At 48.0% G+C, this 20,063-nt stretch overlaps 1 protein-coding gene and 1 long non-coding RNA gene across 3 annotated transcripts; one reads left to right on the top strand and one right to left on the bottom strand.

Moving 5' to 3' along the window:
• The first annotated feature begins 670 nt into the window (after positions 1 to 670).
• Positions 671 to 12,672, top strand: THBS3 (thrombospondin 3). Of its 2 annotated transcripts, XM_072647211.1 has the most exons (23): positions 671 to 834; positions 1,826 to 2,032; positions 2,526 to 2,782; positions 2,879 to 2,984; positions 3,709 to 3,735; positions 4,050 to 4,132; positions 4,228 to 4,279; positions 4,498 to 4,646; positions 5,174 to 5,314; positions 5,550 to 5,627; positions 6,426 to 6,578; positions 6,937 to 7,047; positions 7,279 to 7,386; positions 7,899 to 8,058; positions 8,537 to 8,655; positions 8,812 to 8,864; positions 9,183 to 9,376; positions 9,605 to 9,783; positions 9,884 to 9,932; positions 10,263 to 10,459; positions 10,748 to 10,920; positions 11,933 to 12,072; positions 12,355 to 12,672. In XM_072647211.1, exons 1-23 carry the CDS (start codon positions 756 to 758, stop codon positions 12,411 to 12,413), a joined length of 2,874 nt encoding a protein of 957 aa, XP_072503312.1. In that variant the 5' UTR covers positions 671 to 755; the 3' UTR covers positions 12,414 to 12,672. The 2 variants fall into 2 exon arrangements, with proteins under 2 accessions (XP_072503312.1, XP_072503313.1); XM_072647212.1 differs by lacking the exons at positions 671 to 834; positions 1,826 to 2,032; positions 2,526 to 2,782; positions 2,879 to 2,984; positions 3,709 to 3,735 and having other exon boundaries at positions 4,082 to 4,132; positions 4,228 to 4,272.
• On the bottom strand, positions 7,232 to 11,591 carry LOC140528899 (uncharacterized). Its single transcript, XR_011975340.1, has 3 exons — positions 11,503 to 11,591; positions 8,830 to 9,049; positions 7,232 to 7,694 (listed from the first exon to the last, which is right to left on the bottom strand). It is a non-coding gene; the product is annotated as an uncharacterized lncRNA (long non-coding RNA).
• Positions 12,673 to 20,063: the final 7,391 nt, after the last annotated feature.

The raw sequence follows: 20,063 nt of genomic DNA, 5'->3' as shown, positions 1-20,063 counted from the left end.
ACTTCCCAAATCCAAACAATTCCCAGTTTCTCTCCATCCGGCCCTGATGTCTTCCTTTCTTGAAATTCCCCTCCCTTCTCAACTTGTGGCTTAAAAGCTCCCCACCCCTCAATCCGCTTCTTCTGTACCCACCCCTCAGACCCTTCCAGGCTCCAACTTGTCCAGGCACTAAGGAAGAGAGGAAAATATAGGGAACCGTCAGTGCTTCCTCTCCCTTTACCCCCATCTTGACACGCTGGATTAATAACCTCCAGCTTGTGAGCATCCGTAAGCCAGACTAGTCACTGCCATTGTCCTGTTATATTCTCATGCCAAGAGTGGAGTAATGCCCACAGTTTCTCTAGCATTGCCCCCCTACTAGCTAGTTTCTAAAAAAAACTTGGCTGTTTAAGAGACCCATCAACATCCCCCAGGAACACTGGGGAGAGTGGAATTCCTCAGGAATACATGTGAGGGGAGAAAGTGAAAATTGAGGGAGAAAGTGAAAATTCTGGGAGAAAGTGCCAAGGCGTTGGCAGGAGAGGTGAGCAAGAACTTTGTAGCTGAGAGGCCTCTGTTTTTTTTCGTCCAGAGCCCCTGGAGTTATAGAGCTGGGGATGCCTCAAGGTTGATTGGCAGTTCTTTGTTCCTGCCCCCCTCCCTCGCCCCACTGGCTCCCCCCTGCTCCGTTCCTCCGCCCCCCCTCCCCTCCCCTCCCCTCCCTCCGCCCTGCCTTTCCCCTCCCAGCTCCTGGGGTTGTGAGCCGGCTCATCGGCATGGAGACGCAGGAACTTCGGGGGCCCCTGGCTCTTCTCCTCCTCTGTTCCTTTGCTTCTGCTAGTCAAGACCTTCAGGGTAAGCCTGCCCCTACACCCCTTTACCCCTTCCCAGCCAATCTCCCTACCCTTTATGCTCCTGACTCGAAGAGCTGGGAACGTGTGAGTGGCGGACACATGAAGCAGGGGCCAGAGATGGAGAGAACTATCTAGAGTTGAGAGAATAAGCGGATGGGTAAGAGAGGGGCATCGGCTAAAGCCAGGTAGGATGCCAGGGCAGGAAGCTCGGGATACCAGGAACTGATTGTAGGGTGACATTTTAACCTATGAATACCCTCAAGGAGTTAGAGCATTTTGCAAGTAGACTCTGGTGCAGAGAGTGATTAGTCCTGGTGTCCATCTACTGCACCACTCTGTCCCTGTGGTCCTGGTTACTCCTGAGAAAGGGGACAGTAGATGTCCCTACTCTACGGGAGGTCTGGTGGTTGGATGGGCTGAGTGCCCATGGGTGTGGGAGAGGTGGGTGGGTGGGGAGACGACACAGATACAGATTCTTTCCTCAGTTTGAGTAAAAACCACAGATTAGCCACAGGACATAGCAGCTGGAGCAGCTGTGGTCCTGAATCTCTCCAGTGGGAGGGGGAGGCTGACCAGATAGCTTGGTGGAGATTTCATGGAGAAACTATTCTTTACCCTAAATACTTGTATTGAACTCCAGAGAGTAGAACAGAATCAAAATGCAGGATGAGCCGAAAGCCAGATATGGGGAGAAAATATAACTTGACACAGTGAGCACCAGGTGCCCACTTTCCCCTGGTCTAGGGATAGTGGCTCCTTGGCGCCACCTACTGGGAATATCTCTAGATTGCCTCGCCTCTGGGTTTGGTATTCCAATTTTCAGCTAGAACCCAAAGAGGAGGGCAGTGTGTTTTAAGAGGTTACCAACCTCTGGACCCACTGCCAAACAGCTCTCAGAAGAGCCCACAGGGAGACTGAGGATCCCTAAAGATGCAGCCTGTACCTCTGCACTTGGCGCCAGACTCTAACTCTGGTGTGTTCTACCCTGGCAGTGATTGATCTGCTGACTATGGGTGAGTCGCGGCAGATGGTGGCCATGGCAGAGAAAATTCGGACAGCCCTACTGACAGCTGGGGATGTCTACCTTCTGTCTACTTTCCGACTGCCTCCCAAACAAGGTGGTGTTCTCTTTGGCCTCTACTCTCGCCGTGACAACACTCGTTGGCTGGAAGCCTCCATCGTGGGCAAAATCAACAAAGGTAACCCATGGGCACCATCTTTCCTTCATTAGGGTGACCAGTGGTGGAGATATTTGATCTACATTGAGTATTTTTAAGACAACCTCTATACTTTTATGTCCTATTGGGGAACAGAGTGTTGTCTGACTGGCCAAGGATCAGTCTCGAGAATCATCTTGATAAACTCCCAGGGTCATTTCAAATGCCTGAGCGAGAGAATATTCAAATGGCAGGATCAACACTGGGGATTGAGAGGAGAAAATACCTCTTTCGCTGGGGGGCTTTCATGTCCCAGAGGGATATATATCAGTCCCTGGAAGGGGGAAGGGTAGGGTAGTAGGTACAGAGCCTCATTCTCACCTTCCTATTGGAAGCAGAAGTCTGATGGGGTGGCATAGGGAAGAGAAGGAATTTCTAACCTTCAAGGCAATCTGAGGTCCTAGTAACACTTAACCACTGTTCACTACTGGAGTGCAAAACACTTGCACATACTGACCCTACCCTTCCTGGGCAGTGTTGGTTAGGTACCAGCGGGAGGATGGGAAAGTCCATGCAGTGAACCTACAGCAAGTGGGCCTGGCAGATGGACGTACCCACACTGCTCTATTGCGCCTCCGTGGCCCTTCCCGGCCTAGTCCTGCTCTACAGCTCTATGTGGACTGTAAGCTAGGTGACCAGCATGCTGGGCTCCCCCCATTGGCCCCTATTCCTCCTGCTGAAGTTGATGGGCTAGAGGTTCGGACTGGCCAGAAGGCTTATCTGAGAATGCAGGTGAGGAGACAGACATACCTTTGGGCTATGGGGGGGAAAGCAACAAAAGGAAAACCAATGGCTAGAGTCTTGCTCTCTCTCTTCTTGCCCCACCAGGGCTTCATAGAGTCCATGAAAATGATCCTGGGGGGATCAATGGCTCGAGTCGGGGCACTGAGTGAATGTCCATTCCAAGGGGATGAGGAGTCCATTCATAATGCAGGTGATACACTGACTTTGGATCTTTGATCTCGTGATCATTGACTCTCATGGGTTCTGGATCTCTTGATCGCCAATTCCCTTGATGCACAACTCCCTTAATATTTAGCCCTCCTGCTTTCCTTTTTCCTGTGTTTCTGACTGCGATCTCTTTATTTTTGACTTCATAACCTCAAAAGGGCTACATCCAGAGGGTGTGGGGTCCAAGGCAAATTATCCTCTGTGGTTCTTATTCTCCAACATTTTTATTCAAGAAATAGCAGGTAATAATGAATGCCAAAGGAAGTGTAGGAGGAGAAAAGAATTTTAAAAGAAAAGATAACATCAGACTTGATATGGGAAATGTGAAAGCCAATAGGGAGATGGGAAAAGATATTTTGGTGATAGTATGAGTGTATATAACCATAAATGTATTTCTTTTTTTTAAGAACTGTTGCCTCCTCCTCCTCCTTTAGATATCTGCTTCCTTTAGTAACTTTCCAGATGCCTAGACCCTGCAATGGATGGAGCCCCCAAAGTATAGGGACTTAGGCAATTATCCAAAGTGAGGTGCTATATCCTAGGCCCAGTACTATCCTTTTTGACCCTCAAAAGTCATGGTCTGACCTCTAAGCTTTCCCAGTATTTCTTATATGTCCACATGCCCATCTTCCCAATACATCCCTTTCTAGATGTGCTATCCCCCATGATGGTTCTGTCTTTTTACTTTGTTGTCTTCTCTCCTTTAGTGACTGGAGTACTTCACTCTATCCTAGGTGAGCAAGAAAGGGTGACAATGTAGCCACCGGGGATGCCTGAGGCGAGATCACTCTATATGTGTGTGTGTGTCTGTGTCTGTGTCTGTGTCTGTATCTCTATGTGTGTGTGTGTGTGTGTGTGATAGAATCAGTGGTTGAGCCCATTTGAGTTTGATGATTAAGAAATACGGGATAAATTAACACCTGAGTTAAATCCTTGGGTGGAGAGCATGGTCCCAAAAGCAGCTGGGGTGTATCTTGGGTGATTCAGTGACTAATGAGCCATATGCCTGATGCTCACAGTTCTGAGACTTTTGATACCATCTCCACAGGTGAACAGACCAAGGCACTAGTCACCCAACTTACCCTCTTCAACCAGATCTTGGTAGAGCTTCGAGAGGATATCCGGGACCAGGTTAGAGGCCAGGATAAGGCAGACATTTAGGAAGTGGGGGTGTGCCAGTGTTGACCACTTCTCCCATCCTGTTTTTGTTTTTGTTTTTTTTTCAGGTTAAGGAGATGTCCTTGATCAGAAACACCATCATGGAGTGTCAGGTGTGCGGTGAGTGGGAGGGCCTGGGGAGGGATCTCGGTGTAGCTGCTGTGTTTCCTCCAGCTCCTGTGCTCCTGTCCTCCATGCTTCTATGATCCCAATAATCCTGCTACCCATTTCATACAGTTTTCTGCCCATTAATCCCTTTTGTTTCCCCCAATACTCTCAACTTCCCCCCCACACCATGGTGCCCCTCTTGGTGGCTTCTGATGATACCCATCCCCCAGGCTTCCACGAGCAACGTTCCCACTGTAGCCCAAGTCCTTGCTTCCGTGGTGTGGACTGTATGGAGGTTTACGAGTACCCAGGCTACCGGTGTGGGCCTTGCCCCCCTGGTCTTCAGGGCAATGGCACCCACTGTACTGACATAAATGAGGTGAGGGAGAGAGGGTTAAGGATGACAAAGGGAAGGGTAGGGAAATAAGTGATGAAGGACATAAGAAAAAAGGGAAGGAAAATACTAGGATGGTAAGAGGACTGAAGATATAAGGGATAAAGAAGGGGACTAAAGAGGATGGGGTAGAAATTGAAGGGATACCAAGGGAACTGGAACAATAAGTAGGAGTAATAAAAAATCAGGAAAGGGTAGGAGTACAGATGATATTTGAATGACTCAGTAGGGTAAGAAAGACCAGAGAAATAGGAAAAAAGTTTGGGTGCAATAAGCAGAAGCCTAGAGGAATTGGGAAGGGGTTGATTATGGAGTTCAGGGGCTAAAAGGACAGGATTAAAGGCATACAGAAAAAGGCTAGATGCATGAGGAGGCAGAGGAATAGGGAAGGATGCAGAATAGGGAAGGAAGGGAATAGGGAAGAGTGAGCTTGGAAAGTTCTAAAAGCTTTGGGCAATTTATCTAAGGTGGGGATGATGTTGAATCAAGCCTCCTCTTGTCCTTTCCTTCAGTGTGCCCATGCGGATCCCTGCTTCCCAGGCTCCAAATGTATCAACACCATGCCAGGATTTCACTGTGAGGCCTGTCCCCAAGGATACAAAGGGACCCAGGTGTCTGGTGTGGGCATCGACTATGCCCGTGCCAGCAAACAGGTTAGGGAGGTAGCCATGTGGCTTAGCACTAAGGTGGGGCTTATCCAGGGGTTACAGCACTGACCTCTTGAAATTACCTAGACATGACTTATTGGCTTATTTGCATGATTTGCAAACTATCAAAGTACCTAAATTTTCTCCCTTGACTGTTCCTCAGTCTTTGCTTCCCAATGACTTATCCTTTGTTGTACATGATGAGAGCAATTGCTCTCATCTAACTCCTTGGTTCCTCCAGGTCTGCAATGACATGGATGAATGTAATGATGGCAACAATGGTGGCTGTGACCCCAATTCTATCTGCACAAATACTGTGGTGAGTTGGTGAGACATAACACCATGTAACAGAGAAAGTGACAGATTTGTAGTCAGGAGATAACAGGCTTCAAATCCTGCTTCTGATATATATTAGTTGTGTAATCATGGGCAAGGCACTTACTCTCTCCGAGCCTCAGTTTCTCTATATGCAAAATGGCGATAAGAACACATATGGCACTTATAAAATGTGGTTCTTATGAAGGTCAGCTAGGTGGCACAGTAAATAGAGCACCAGGTTCGAAATCAGAATCTGAGTTCAAATCCATCCTCAAATACCTCCTAGCTGAGTGACCCTGGGCAATCACTTAACCTTTGTTTGCCTCATCTGTAAAATGGGGATAATAATAGCACCAATTTCCCAGAGTTGTTGTAAGAATGAGATAATATTTGTAAAGTGCCTGGCACATAGCAGGCACTACATAAATGCCAATTATTATTACTATTATTAGAGATATGTGAAGGTGCACTGTAGTAAGCCTTTAAATGACAGATGGAGAGAAAGAGAGAGAATGTCATTATTACCGGTGGCACAGAAGAAAAGAATACTAGTTTTCCACTGTTCTCATCTGCCCACTTCGTGGGAGCTTCCAAGGTGCTGTCTCTTTTTTTGAACTTTAGAACTGGTAGAGGCAATGGGAAGTCCCATTATTCCAATTTCCTGCTCCAACCAGGATGGCATAATATCCTTTTATCCCCCCTTAATGAATTAACACCATGTTCCCCTGCTATACAAATGCCTGGCAGTGAAGGCTTGGTTACTTACCAACTGATACTTTCGCCAATCCTTTACTTTTAGGGTTCCTTCAAGTGTGGTCCATGCCGTTCAGGTTTCCTGGGTAACCAGAGCCAGGGCTGTCTCCCAGCCCGGGCCTGTCAAAGTCCAGCACACAACCCTTGCCATGTCCATGCTCATTGTCTGTTTGAGCGAAATGGTGCCGTGTCTTGCTCGGTAAGCCAGAAGAAGGAGGGAGAAAGAGAGAATAATGAGCCTCTGGGGGAAAGGGAGGGGACTAAGGATTGGGAGAGGGAAAGACCTGGACAGGAGATTGGGTGATAGGGGTGAGTCTGGAGGGCAAAAGGGAGCTTTAAGATAAAAGTGATTCAGGACAGATCTGGATTCCAATGTCCAGTTCTGACACATTCTGGCTGTGAGATCCTAGGAAAGTCACTCCTCTGAGCCTTTTCTATTTTGTAAAGTGAGGATTATAATTACAATACTGTTACTGTTTTTTTAAAATAAATTTCAAATATAAATTGTTTCTGGAAATCTCCATCTGAAACCCTCACTTTTCTGCATCCCATCCTAGTGCAACATAGGGTGGGCAGGGAATGGGAATGTCTGTGGTCCAGACACTGACATTGATGGCTACCCAGACCAGGCCTTGCCGTGCATGGATAACAACAAACACTGTAAGCAGGTAGGTATGATGAGCATGGTGATGTCGGGGTCAGGGTTGGGGTTTGAGTTCCATTCTCATCCTTGTTACCTGCTGTGTAGTCTTGGACAAATTCAGCACCTCCCTGGGTCAGTTTTCTCATTGTTAAGATAGAAATCATAATGGTTGCACTGCCTGAGTTACATGAGACAATGGATGTGAAAACTTTGTGAACTCTAAAACTCTATTTTATTCATAATTTTACTTCTTCAGGACAATTGCCTCTTGACACCCAATTCTGGGCAGGAGGATGCTGACAATGATGGAGTGGGTGACCAGTGTGATGATGACGCTGATGGTGATGGAATCAAGAATGTGGAGGTTCCTCTGGGCTCCTTATCCTTGGTCCCTACTTCCTGGGCCTCCAGTCCATCCAGGCTTTTGTCACCTCTGCCACCCTCCTTTATCTTCTGTTTCTCCAAACACATCCTATTTCCTTGTTCTGTTCCACTAATGACTGTTCCTGATCTCTCTCATCTTTGAGTTAAAAAACCTCGGTTCCTCCAATTATACTTCTGTAGACTTTCTCTGAGCCTGAGTTCCTCAACCGGATGATGAAGTTTAATATAATGGTTGCTCAGGTTCCTTCTATCTCAGAATTTTATGATCTTGTGATTTGCTGTGAGCAACTAGAAAAAAGGCATAATCAGACTTGGTGAGGAAGGGACTGAGGAGGCTGGGGCTGAAGATTGGGTTTGTAGGCAGTGGCAATAGGCCTAGCAAGCCCCAGAGTGTCTCTCCTGTGATAGCACTCAGAGTCCTAGCTGGGGTGTATGGGTATAATTGCCTGGCCTAGCAAAGATTCAACCCTTCCTCCTGTCCCCTACCCCCAGGATAACTGTCGGCTGTTTCCCAACAAAGACCAGCAGAACTCAGACACAGATTCCTTTGGTGATGCCTGTGACAACTGTCCCAATGTACCTAACAATGACCAGAAGGACACAGACAGCAACGGGGAAGGGGACGCTTGTGACAACGATGTGGATGGGGATGGTGCGGAGGAGGTTCAGAAAGAAAAGGGGGTGGGGAGTGTCACTTTGCTCAGGATGGGAGAGGGGAAGAGAGGAAAGGAGGGAAGAACTTGGAAAGGGGGAAGGAGGCCTGTGATGACAGCTCCAGTGGGGATATCTGAGAATGACAGTAATGGGAATTGATTGTACCCACAGTGTGGACTGGTACAATGGAGGGAGAGAGTGTGTCAATCTTGTCATTGATGTTTAATAGAGAATAGTGATGGATTTGGGGGAGCAGGACAGAAGAGAGTAGAGGGAGGGTATCTAGGAAACAGGAGATGGGAAGTATTGGAGCCAGGGTGGAAATTAAGTCTTGGAAGTCTTGGCACTTACCGGCCAAAGAGATAGGTTCATGGTTCTTCTGGGGTGGGAGATAGCATGGAGGCATTTGCTTGTGTCTGGGGAGGGAGTGTGTTTAGTCTTGAGGTGACTTTGTATTTCCCTTGACTTTCGTCTAGGAATCCCTAATGGGCTGGACAATTGCCCAAAGGTCCCTAATCCCCTGCAGACAGATCGGGATGAGGATGGGGTGGGGGATGCTTGTGATAGCTGCCCGGAAATGAGTAATCCCACCCAGGTACAGGGGAGAGGGAGAGGGATGTGGGGGATGTGGGCAGAGTAGAGGCTTGAGCCAGAACAAAGAGTCAATCTCTTGCCTGGAAGAAACTAGGAAAGGGGCCAGGACTTGGTGGGTTGCCTGGGCAAGAAGTGAAAACAGGCCCCTATCTCTCAGACAGATGCAGACAGTGACCTGGTAGGGGACGTCTGTGACACCAACGAGGACAGGTAGGGTCTTGGCCAACAGATAGGTCTCCTGGGAGATCTCTCTTTTCTTCAAGCTTCTTTCAAACTCTCTCATTCTGCAGTTTAAATCCTTTCTTAACACCACTGAGCTGAGAATAATTCCTAGAATCTGTTCTTCATCCTTTCTGCTTCAGCAGCTTCCCAGAGGAATTCGTCATCATTTCCAGCTGCAGTGGGAGGGATGGAAAATGAACCAGGGAAGGCCTGGGTTCAAAGAAATCCAAAGCAAAGGAGTGGAAAGCATGTAAAATATAGTACTCTTTGGGGGCCTTAATCAAGTGCCATCTCTCTAATGGGCAGTGATGGTGATGGGCATCAGGATACCAAGGACAACTGCCCCCAGCTACCCAACAGCTCCCAGCTTGATTCAGACAATGATGGACTGGGTGATGAGTGTGATGGAGATGATGACAATGATGGGGTCCCAGATTATGTGCCCCCTGGTCCTGACAACTGTAGGCTGGTGCCTAACCCCAACCAGAAGGACTCAAATGGTGAGGGCTTTGTTCAGCACAGATCCTATTACAAGTTAGCTTTCCTGGGACAGTAAGAGTGGATAAATACAAACCCTCTAATGCTTGAGAATGGGGAGGGGGAAAATGGAGGGAAGTTGGAAGAACATATGCCCAATCTGGGTCTGATCCAGAGGCAGGGTTTGGGGAGGGCACAATGGTATGGCTCAGAGAGTAGCAAGTATTGTGCCCTGAATCATATGTGCTTAGGCAATGGTGTGGGGGACGTGTGTGAGGATGACTTTGACAACGATGCGGTGGCTGATCCCCTTGATGTGTGTCCTGAGAGTGCTGAAGTGACACTCACTGACTTCCGAGCTTATCAGACTGTAGTCCTGGATCCTGAGGGGGATGCCCAGATTGACCCAAATTGGGTTGTACTCAACCAGGTAGATATCCCTGGTGGGCTTTCTGAGTTCCTTAGGCTTCATAAGCCTGGAAGGGAAGGGGAACACCAGGATTAAGTGCCTTGTTTCTTTTCCTCCACAGGGTATGGAAATTGTTCAGACTATGAACAGTGACCCAGGCCTGGCTGTAGGTAGGTAGTGGCCATTCTCTTCAACAGCCTTGGAGTGAGTAGTCATGAAGTTGGGCAGGTGGGGTGGAGGGGAGGAAAGAAACAAGGGAGATATGAATAAGAGAAAGAAGGGGAATTAGAGGGCAAAGGAAAAAGTCAGAGGAGTCAGGTTGATAATGTCATTACCATGCATTTAAGTGGAATATCTCTAGACCCAACTCCATGGTGGTCCCTAGCCACCTCTTTCTGCCACCACTTTCCTGTAATTACGTCTCGTTTTCTGCTAGTCTATTGGGGCAAGTGACCATTAGTGAAGAAGGCTCTCTCTCTTCTCTCCTTCCCACCACCCAGGGTATACAGCCTTCAATGGTGTAGACTTCGAGGGCACCTTCCATGTGAACACAGTGACAGATGATGACTATGCTGGTTTTCTCTTCAGCTACCAAGATAGTGGCCGCTTCTATGTAGTGATGTGGAAGCAGACAGAACAAACTTACTGGCAGGCTACACCCTTCCGTGCTGTAGCTCAACCTGGCCTGCAGCTCAAGGTTCTCCAAACTGTCATTTTACGCCCAGGGGCTAGGCAGCCTAGGCCTTCCTGCAGCTGATCTATGGCCTCTGCCTTCCCTGTCCCTTCCCCATCCCCCTCTCCAGCCCTAGCCTATAGGATTTGGGAATCAATCCCAGAAACTGCTAGTCTTATTTTCTCAATTCCTCCTAGTCCATTTTCTTTCTATGATCAATACTCTATTACCCAAGTGATTCTTCTGACACATCATCTTCCATGCCCTTAAATTTATGACACCCAATCTTCTTCCCTCTATTCCCTCTCTCAGGCAGTAAAGTCAGTGTCTGGTCCAGGGGAGCACCTTCGAAATGCCCTGTGGCATACAGGCCATACACCAGAACAAGTTCGCCTACTATGGACAGATCCACGAAATGTGGGCTGGCGGGACAAGACTTCCTACAGATGGCAGTTGCTTCACAGACCTCAAGTTGGATACATCCGGTGAGGGAAGAAGAGATAGAGTCCCTCCCTCTGGGAGCCCTACATTATCATCCACCACACAGCCCCTTTTCTTTTGCCCTCCTCTAGGCTAGGCACAAACTGGCAGCTGGTCATGCCTCCTCAGCCAGTTGGCCCTGCCTGCCCCAGGCAAACTGGAATTATAATTTTAGACATGAAAGGGATTTTAGTTATCATCTAAGTTCATCATACTCATTTCAAAAATAAGGAAATTACAAGGAAATTTAGCTAGTTAGTGGTGGAGCCAGAGACTAGACTCCAGCTTAACTGATTTCTAATTTAATGCTAAATGTTAATACCTCTATTCCTTATGCTGAGCTGTTGCTGCTTAATTCTGTCTGCAGGACTAAGGCCTCTCTAACTTATATTTCCTTAGCACACACTAACAGTCCACATAGCACAACTTCCACACAAGGCCCAGTTCAGACAGCACTTGTTACCATTACAAATACCTAGACTCAGTGAGGTAGGGAGGGGAAAGAAGGGGAGATGAAACTGCTGACCTTAGGAAACCCTGAAAGTCAGAAAAGTAAGCAGACTTGCCCGAACACAAACATTACTCACCATAGCCAAGTAGCTAGCTGTGTGTGTACTTCCCACCCACCCCCACCCCAGGTCCTTTCCCCTTTAAGGTGTCTGGGCCTGTGGGGGGCCAGAGCAGGGGAGCTGTGTGTGTGTGTGTGTGGGGGAGTTAACTGGAGCCTGGGAAGCGGGTGACTTCACCCCCCTGCCCATTGTGCCCATCGCCATGGCAACTCAATCCCTGCTTGGAATGCGGCTGAGGCTTTGAGATGCAAAGGGGGATGGACAATGAGCTGGGGGCCCCAGGCCTGAGAACAACTCCCCCCTTCCTCTTTTCCCCCTCCTCCACTCCTCTCTCAAGCCTGATGAGATCATGAGGGATTGGCATGGTATTGAGTGAGAACTTTGGCCTGGTAACAATTCGATGTACAGAAGACACCCAAAAACTCATGAATTTCCTTCCCCTGTTCAGGGTGAAGCTCTATGAGGGACCCCAGCTGGTGGCAGATTCTGGGGTGATCATTGATACATCTATGAGAGGGGGTCGCCTGGGTGTCTTCTGTTTCTCCCAAGAAAACATCATCTGGTCTAATCTCCAGTATCGGTGCAATGGTGAGGTCCCTGGAGCTGGGAAAGGGGGAATGGGATTCAAGATTTCCCCACCTGCCCTTCCACCCTTGTTACCCACATCTAGAGCTAAAATGGAGCAGAGACAAGAGTGGGGCCCTGGAATTGGGAAAGGGGGGGGGTGCAGTTCTCAGCTTCTTTCAGTCTTTCTTTTGGAGGAGGGGATGATGGTTCTTTATAACGTGCCTCTCAGTCTTAGGGTCATCCCCCAGCGAAGACATGGGTCTCTCTGACTTCCTTCATCTCCCCTATTTCCAACCCTTCCAGACACCGTGCCGGAGGATTTTGAGCCATTCAGGAGGCAATTGCTTCAGGGAAGGGTGTGAGGGTTGTTCCAGGATGATCCAGGATCTAGTCAAGACGCCCTGGTTCCAGATTGGAGGTTCAGGGGATGAGTTTTCTCAAACTCTCAGCTAAGCACGAGATCTCTTCCACCCCATTCCTTCCATTCCAAATGGGCTGGGGATCCAACTGCTCAGTGTGTGAGAAGTTTGGGGATGTCTCTTGGGTTCCGTTGCTTACCCCCACCCCCCAACCCCCTTCCAGGAAAAATATTTCTATAAAGTTCTTGTTGTTTTTTACCCAGTCCGGTGCATTTGCTTCTTTTGGGAGGGAATCAGGCCCCGGAGAAGAATGGGTGAAGAGCCCCAGTGGGAAGGAGGGAGGGAAAGAAGTTGGTAAACTGGGATACATGGGGTGGGATCGCAGTAAGGTTACAAAGGCAGAGGACAAGGAAGGGGCAGGATGGGAACGAGCTGGTTCGTGGGGTGCGGCGGGGAGGATGGAGGCTGGTGGGACTCACTGCGGGCGGCGCCCGTCCGGGCGAGGTCTCCTCGGTTCAGCGGTCAGGGGCCAGGCTGCCCTGCTCGGGGTGAGGGGGAGGCCGGGGGGCCGGGGGGGCCGGAGGCCGGGACGAGTGCAATATTGGCGGGCAAAGAACAACACTGCACCACGTCCCGTCCCTCCCGCCCGCCCGGGGCCCGGGGTCCCCGCTCCCCCGGAACTGGGCCGGGCTGGGAAGCAGGAGCCAGACTCTCAGCAGGGAGAGCAGCGGTGAAGAAATGTCCAGCTTGGGCTGCTTGGACCAGGCCGAAGTGCAACTATGTGGTGGCGAGACCGGGAGGATGAGCTGGAACTCAAGCTCGGAGCATCGAGGGCGGCGGCACTCCGACGCCCGGGCGTTCTGCGCGCCTCTCCTTTAAATACCCGGACTGTGCGGCGCGGAGCCGTAGCTATGGTGACGCGTGTCCCAGCAACCAGGCTGAATGGCTGTCGCTTGGAAACGTCGGAGGTTGGGGCCGACGTCGGGGCCGCCCACCCAGAGTTCGAGCTCCCCCGCTTGGGGGCGGGGAAGAATGGAGTGGGGAGGGGCCCCTACGGCTTCCTTTAACCTCCGCTCAGCATTTTGACTCACTCACTCCCCGCGCAATGACATTTGACACCGCCCCTCCCCAGCACACACACACACACACACACACACACACACACACACACACACACACACACACACACACACACACACGCACACACACACGCACACACACACGCACACACGCACACACGCACACACGCACGCACACACACACACACACGCACGTCGCTCCCCCCTCCCCCCCAGTCTCCTGATGTCATTGCTCGGCTCTGGAAGGCTCTGTCTAGCCTCTTATCCTAGTGCTTCCCCACTCCCTGGGATGCGAGCCTTCCCTCGTTGGGGCCGCTTATAGGGAGCGCTCCCCCAGCCCCCCACCATCCCCATCTGCCCGCGCCCCTCCCTGGGCCCTGGCCACCGCCTCCAGCCCCGAGCCCTACGCCGCCTTTCCCCTCATCTCCTTTCGCTTCCCCTCCCCGGCTTTGCCTCCAGTCTCCTTCTATCCAGCCTCCGGAGGCGGGTTCCTAAGAGCCCTGCGGTGAACGGCCCTTCCTCACCTCCCCCTGCCCTTCTCCTTCGAAGCTGAAGCAGAGCAAGGGAGGGGTTAGTTAGTCCAGCCTAAAACAGACTCCACCGAAGGCAGTACGGAAATACGTGCAGCTCTTTTGGAGAGGGTTAGAAATAGGGACCGAGAGCGTGCCGGTCAATCGAGGCGCGGCTGCAGTTGTGGCATGAGTCCGACGGAATGCTACTATGTTGCAATAAACGATCGCTGCTAATATTTATGGAGCGCTTACTACATACACGCCGGGCAGTGTGCCAAACAAACATTTTACAGTTATTTCATTTGATCCTTGCAACCTTGGGAGGTAGGGGCTACTGTTGCGCTCCTTTCACACAGGAGGAAACTGTGGCAAACAGGTAGACGACTAGTGTCTGAGGTCATACTTGAACTCAGGTGGACCTATCATTTAATTTTTTCCCGCATATATGTTTTATGTCCGCAAGAGAGAAGTTAAAGTCTTTGAAAGTAAAATTGAAATCATCACCTCTCTTCTCTTCCCTAAGATGCCAGCTACCCCCCATCCACTGCAGCCTCCTGACTCCCTTTGAAACGATGAAGAAATGGAAGAAGAGGATTTGGAGAAACCCGACAAAACTTACATGGACTAATGCGGAGTAAAGTGAGCGGGAGCCAGCAGAACAATTTGTATGATGGCAATATGGCAAAGAAAAACGGCTTTGGCAGAATTAGGAACTCAGATCAGTTTACTCCTGTGTGACCTTGGACAAGTTATTTGACCCATCTGGGTCCTGGTTTCTGTTCTACTCTTGAGCTTCACAAAATCCAGACTTATTACCCAATCCACATTCTAGTGTCTGTTATCTACTGTTAGCTACATACAGCTCCCCTTCCTCTTTTCCCAAGTCATTCTTAATGAGTTCAGCCATTGGCTCACAGCCTTCCTTTCATGCCCTTATATTAGTAGATCAGTGTACGTGCTGATGATCCTTCAATGGTCCTAACCACTTCAGTTTCACAATCTGCTGAACTCCCGTGCTCTATTCCTCCACTCCATTTCAGGTATACGATGAACCTTGCCTCATGAACATGTGTTTCGCTACTGTGTTCAAGAATTCAATTTCTGTTATCTGATCATTTCACCTCTATGTTTTACTCCTCCTAAACCTAAATCTTCCTTCTCATAGTGACCTCTAATCCCTCCATCTTTGAGTGCTTTCCAGCTCTAGCTTTACTCTCCTCCCTTTCCAATCTTGAACCTCTAATAATTCAGTTCAACACTTATTCTCTGCTCTTGAACCTTTTGGTCTCTCATCCTGGTGCTGCTCATGCCTTGCCAAATACTAATGGAATTACTATCATCAGCCTCTTCTGCTCACAGGTCTCTTAACATAGCAACATGCTGAATGAATCCCCTACAAATGGATCCCCTACAAATTTGTGTTATCCAATTTCAGCTGGGCCCTTACTGCTGCACGGTAGTCAGCTCTTTTACTCCTACCTAAATGATTCTCTATTTCATGCTTCTTAGTGATTGTTCCAAACTTCTTCTCTCAAATCTCCCATACCAACCCTGCTCTTATCTTTTAAGTGTAGAATCTCACCTCATTCTCTACTGAAAAGAGAGAGGTTATTTCCTAGGTGCTCCCTTGTCTGCCCTTTTCCGTATCTCACAATCAATCAGTAACATCCTTCATTCTGTCTTTTACTCTAGTCTTTGATGATGAAGTGGTGTCTTTTCCCTCATCCCAAAATAAACCCCCAAACTTAATATGGCCAATTCTTCTTCATGGACTCAAACTTTTTTCTCCAGCAGATGGCCCTACCATCACCCTCCCCTTCAGTCTCTCCCTCTGCTATGATTCCTTTCCAGTTGCCTACAAACACATTCAAATTTCCCCAGCCTTAAAAAAAAAAAACAAAAAAAAACACCACCTAGATCTTACCATCCCCTCAGTTTCATCTCCTATAGCTCTTTTCCCTTTCTGAGTCAAACTGGGTGGGGAAAGGAGTGTGCCGGGAAGGGAGACAAAGCAAAATTATCTACGCTTTGCTTCTTTTTTTTTGATTTCCTTCTTAAGTCAAGTCCACAAACATATATTAAATATAGTACTAGGCACTGTGCTGAGAACTATTACTGATCATTCCAAAATCACCAAGGTTTTCTCATTTGCTAAATCTGATGGCTCTTTCTTGGTCTTCATCCTTCCTGAACTCTCTGTATCAACTGACGACCCTTTACTCTTGGGTAATCTCTCCCCTCTGGATTTGCATAACTTTACTCTTTTTTGTGGGGGGTGGGGCTAGGGGAGGGGGTGGGAACAGTTTACCTGTCTAACTGCTCCTTCATAATTTCCTTTGTTGAATTGTCATCCATGTCATGCCTCCTAACTCTTGGATATACCCAAGCACTCTGTTCCTGGACACCCTTTTCTTCTCTCTCTCTCTGCTTCTTTTCAACTGGTAATCTCATCAGTTCCCATGGGTTTAATTATGTTCTCTGTGCAAATGGGTTCCAGCTCTTATATATCCATATCTCAGTCTGTCTCTTGAGCTCCATTCCTGCATCACAAACTTTCCAGTAGACATTTGGATGTCTCATATACGTCTCAAGCTCAATATGTCCAAAACAGAGCTCATTATTTCTACCCCCACCCCTAAACCTGCTCTACTTTTCTTCCAAGTTTCAGTATTAAAACTGTCAAGTGTTTCACTGCTCAGGGATCCGGGTTCAAAATCTCAGTGTCATCTTCATCTTCTTAGTCTTCCTCCCCTGACATATCTGTTCCATTGCCAGTCTTATCGTTGCCACCTCTATAACATCTCACAACCATGATCTTCTCTCCACTCACATAAGCATCCCTCTAGTTCAGGCCTTCGTCACCTCTAACCTGAATTATTGCAATAGGTACCCAACTGATCATCCTGCTTCAAGTCTCAACCTACTCTAATCCTTCCTACACATTCCTGTTAATGAGATTTTCTTGAGATACAGGTCTGACAATGTCACTTTCGCACTTGGCAAATGCCAATGGTTTCCTTTTACCTCTAGGATAAATAGCCTTATTCCATATAGATGTTTCCCTTTCATGCACTTTACAATCCAATCTAGTTCTCTTACTGTCCCTCGCATGATACTCCCCCTACTTCCTATAAAAGATCCAGCTCATGAATTTTTTCCTGATTCCCATCTCAGGTGTTAGCGCCTTTCTTCTGATCCCAAAATAAAATGAAACATGACAAACACTCCCAACTCCCTTCTATCTATTTGTACTTATTTTCTTTTCAGGCAATTAGGCTTATGTGACTTGCCCAGGGTCTCACAGTTAGTAAGTGTCTGAAGCTGCATTTAAACTCAGGTCTTCGTGACCCCAGGGCTACTGCTCTATCCACTGTGCCACCTAGCTGCCCCTTGGTCATTTCCTTTTTGACAGTTACCAAATGGGCAATGTCTCAAATATAATTTATGTAGATTTTGGCAAAATCCTTCACAGAATATCTCATGGCATACTCTTGAAGAAGTTAGAGACATGTAGACTAGATGACAATATCATCAGATGAATGACTGGCTGAATGATCAGCCTAAAAGAGGAATTGTCAATGGTGCAATATCAACATGTCGGAAGGTCTCTAATGAGAAACCACAGGGATCTATGCTTGATCCTATGATGTTTCAGATTTTTATCAATAACTCAAATAATAACTTAGATGGCATGTCTGTCATATTTGTAAGTTTTACAAGATTGAGAGGTATAATTTACACACTGCATAACAGACAGATCTCAACAGTCTAGAGCATTGGGCTGAATCTAACAAGATGCTATTAGTAGGGATAAATCTAGTTTTGCACTTGGATACAAAAAATCCACTCCACAAATACAAGAAGTGGAAGGCATAGACAACTGGGATTCTGAAAAAGATATTGAGGGGGTTCAGTTATTTTGAGTAGCTTCCCACACCCATGGGAAAAGGGCAGGGATGGGGAATCAATTGCCAGTAAAGCCAGAGGAACAGGAGGTCTGGGCTGAGAAATGAAGCTCAACCCTTGTTCGACTCTGGAACGTCCTTTCTCTCATACGAGCATCCGGTTTGGCCAACCGAAGACCTCGGGAGGTGAGGTAAGAAGACTCGAGTAGCCCTCAGGCCTCTAGGCCTGGCAGTTGGCACCCCGAACAGGGACTGGGAGTGCAGATAATCCTGGGTGCTTTGGGAACACCCGGAAGGGGCTGTGAAAGACGCAAGTCCCGAATCCTAGATTCGGAAGGAGAGAAAGAGTGAGAGTAGCTTCCCACACCCATGGGAAAAGGGCAGGGATGGGGAATCAATTGCCAGTAAAGCCAGAGGAACAGGAGGTCTGGGCTGAGAAATAAAGCTCAACCCTTGTTCGACTCTGAAACGTCCTTTCTCTCATACGAGCATCTGGTTTGGCCAACCGAAGACCTCGGGAGGTGAGGTAAGAAGACTCGGGTAGCCCACAGGCCTCTAGACCAAGGAGTCTAACACGCGCGCGAGTCAGGGGCTCGCACGAAAGCCACCCGTGGCGCAATGAAGGTGAAGGCCGGCGGCCGCCGGCCGAGGTGGGATCCCGAGGCCTCGGTCCGTCCTTCTTCCCGTCCTGCCGAGGGCGCACCACCGGCCCGTCTCGCCTGCCCCGCCGGGGAGGTGGAGCATGAGCGTGTGTGTTAGGACCCGAAAGATGGTGAACTATGCCTGGGCAGGGCGAAGCCAGAGGAACAGAAGGTCTGGGCTGAGATAAAGCTCAACCCTTGTTCGACTCTGGAACGTCCTTTCTCTCATACGAGCATCCGGTTTGGCCAACCGAAGACCTCGGGAGGTGAGGTAAGAAGACTCGGGTAGCCCACAGGCCTCTAGGCCTGGCAATTTTGAGCTCAATATATACCAATATTGTGATGAAATAATTTAAAAAGCTAATGTGATTTGGGACCATGTTAAAAAGGGCATAATTTCCTGAAATAATAAAAAAGGGATAATACCACTGTATTTTGCCACATATATATGTACCTACTATGTGTCAGGCACTATGCTAAACACAGTTTTTCATTTGATCCTTACAAAAACCCTGAGAGGTAGGTGCTATTATGATCCCAATTTTAATGTGGAAGAATTTGAGGCAGAGGTTAAGTCACTCACCTAGGGTAACACAGTAAGTATCTGAAGTTAGATTTGAACTCAGATTTTCTTGACTGAAGAACAGTACTCCACAAACCAGTGGTCCTAACAAGAGAAGACTTGGGTGGGGGTGGGGGTGAGGTCAATGTGCAACTGATTTAAAATCCTTCCTCAATCCAGTTTTCTTTTTTTTCTATTTAAATTTTATTATGAACTAAAAAATGATCAGCATACATATTTCCATGCACAAAGGAGAACAGAAATCAGAGATTGTAAATGAAAAGTAATTTATTGTATATAGTTTGTTCCTTCTAATATACAGGGTGTCCCCCCCAGCTCAAAAGTGCACTAAGACTTTTGGAATACCTTGTATATTAAACGTAAGGTTGGAGTGCCAACATTACCCTGTTTCTCTATGTCCTCCTTTGAGTTGTCCTCTGGTCCCTCAGTGCATTTTTAAAAAAAAATTCCTTGAAGTTCTTTTCTTTCCTCTTTTTCCTGTGGGTACCCTGTGCATGCTCCCAGGACTGGGTCCTCATTAGCCTATCCCTCATGACAGCTGTAATGTTCCTATAGTGCTAGGCACTTTACAAATATTTCATTTAATCCTCACAAAAACACTGGGAGGTAGGTGCTGTTATTATCCCTATTTAATAGTTCAGAAAACTGAGACAGAGGTTAAGGGATGGCCATTTACTTACTAGGATCACATAGCTACTGTGTGTTTGAGGTGGAATTTGAACTCCACCCTTCCTGACTCCAGGCCTTGCATTCAATCCAGTGCACCACCCAGCAGTATTTCAAGTCTTTCAAAGTTATTTTCCTTTACAATGTTGTGGCCAGTGTATACATAGTTCTGTTGCTTCTGCTCACTTCATAGGATCATAGATTTAGACCTGGAAGAGGCCTTAAATATAGGTCCTCCAGTTCAATGCCCTCATTTTAACATATGAG

This window comes from Notamacropus eugenii, chromosome 2, assembly GCF_028372415.1.
Source record: "Notamacropus eugenii isolate mMacEug1 chromosome 2, mMacEug1.pri_v2, whole genome shotgun sequence".
Classification (NCBI taxonomy): Eukaryota; Metazoa; Chordata; class Mammalia; order Diprotodontia; family Macropodidae; genus Notamacropus; species Notamacropus eugenii.
The sequence above is the reverse complement of the archived record's forward strand: the minus strand, read 5'-3'. Positions and strand labels throughout refer to the sequence as shown.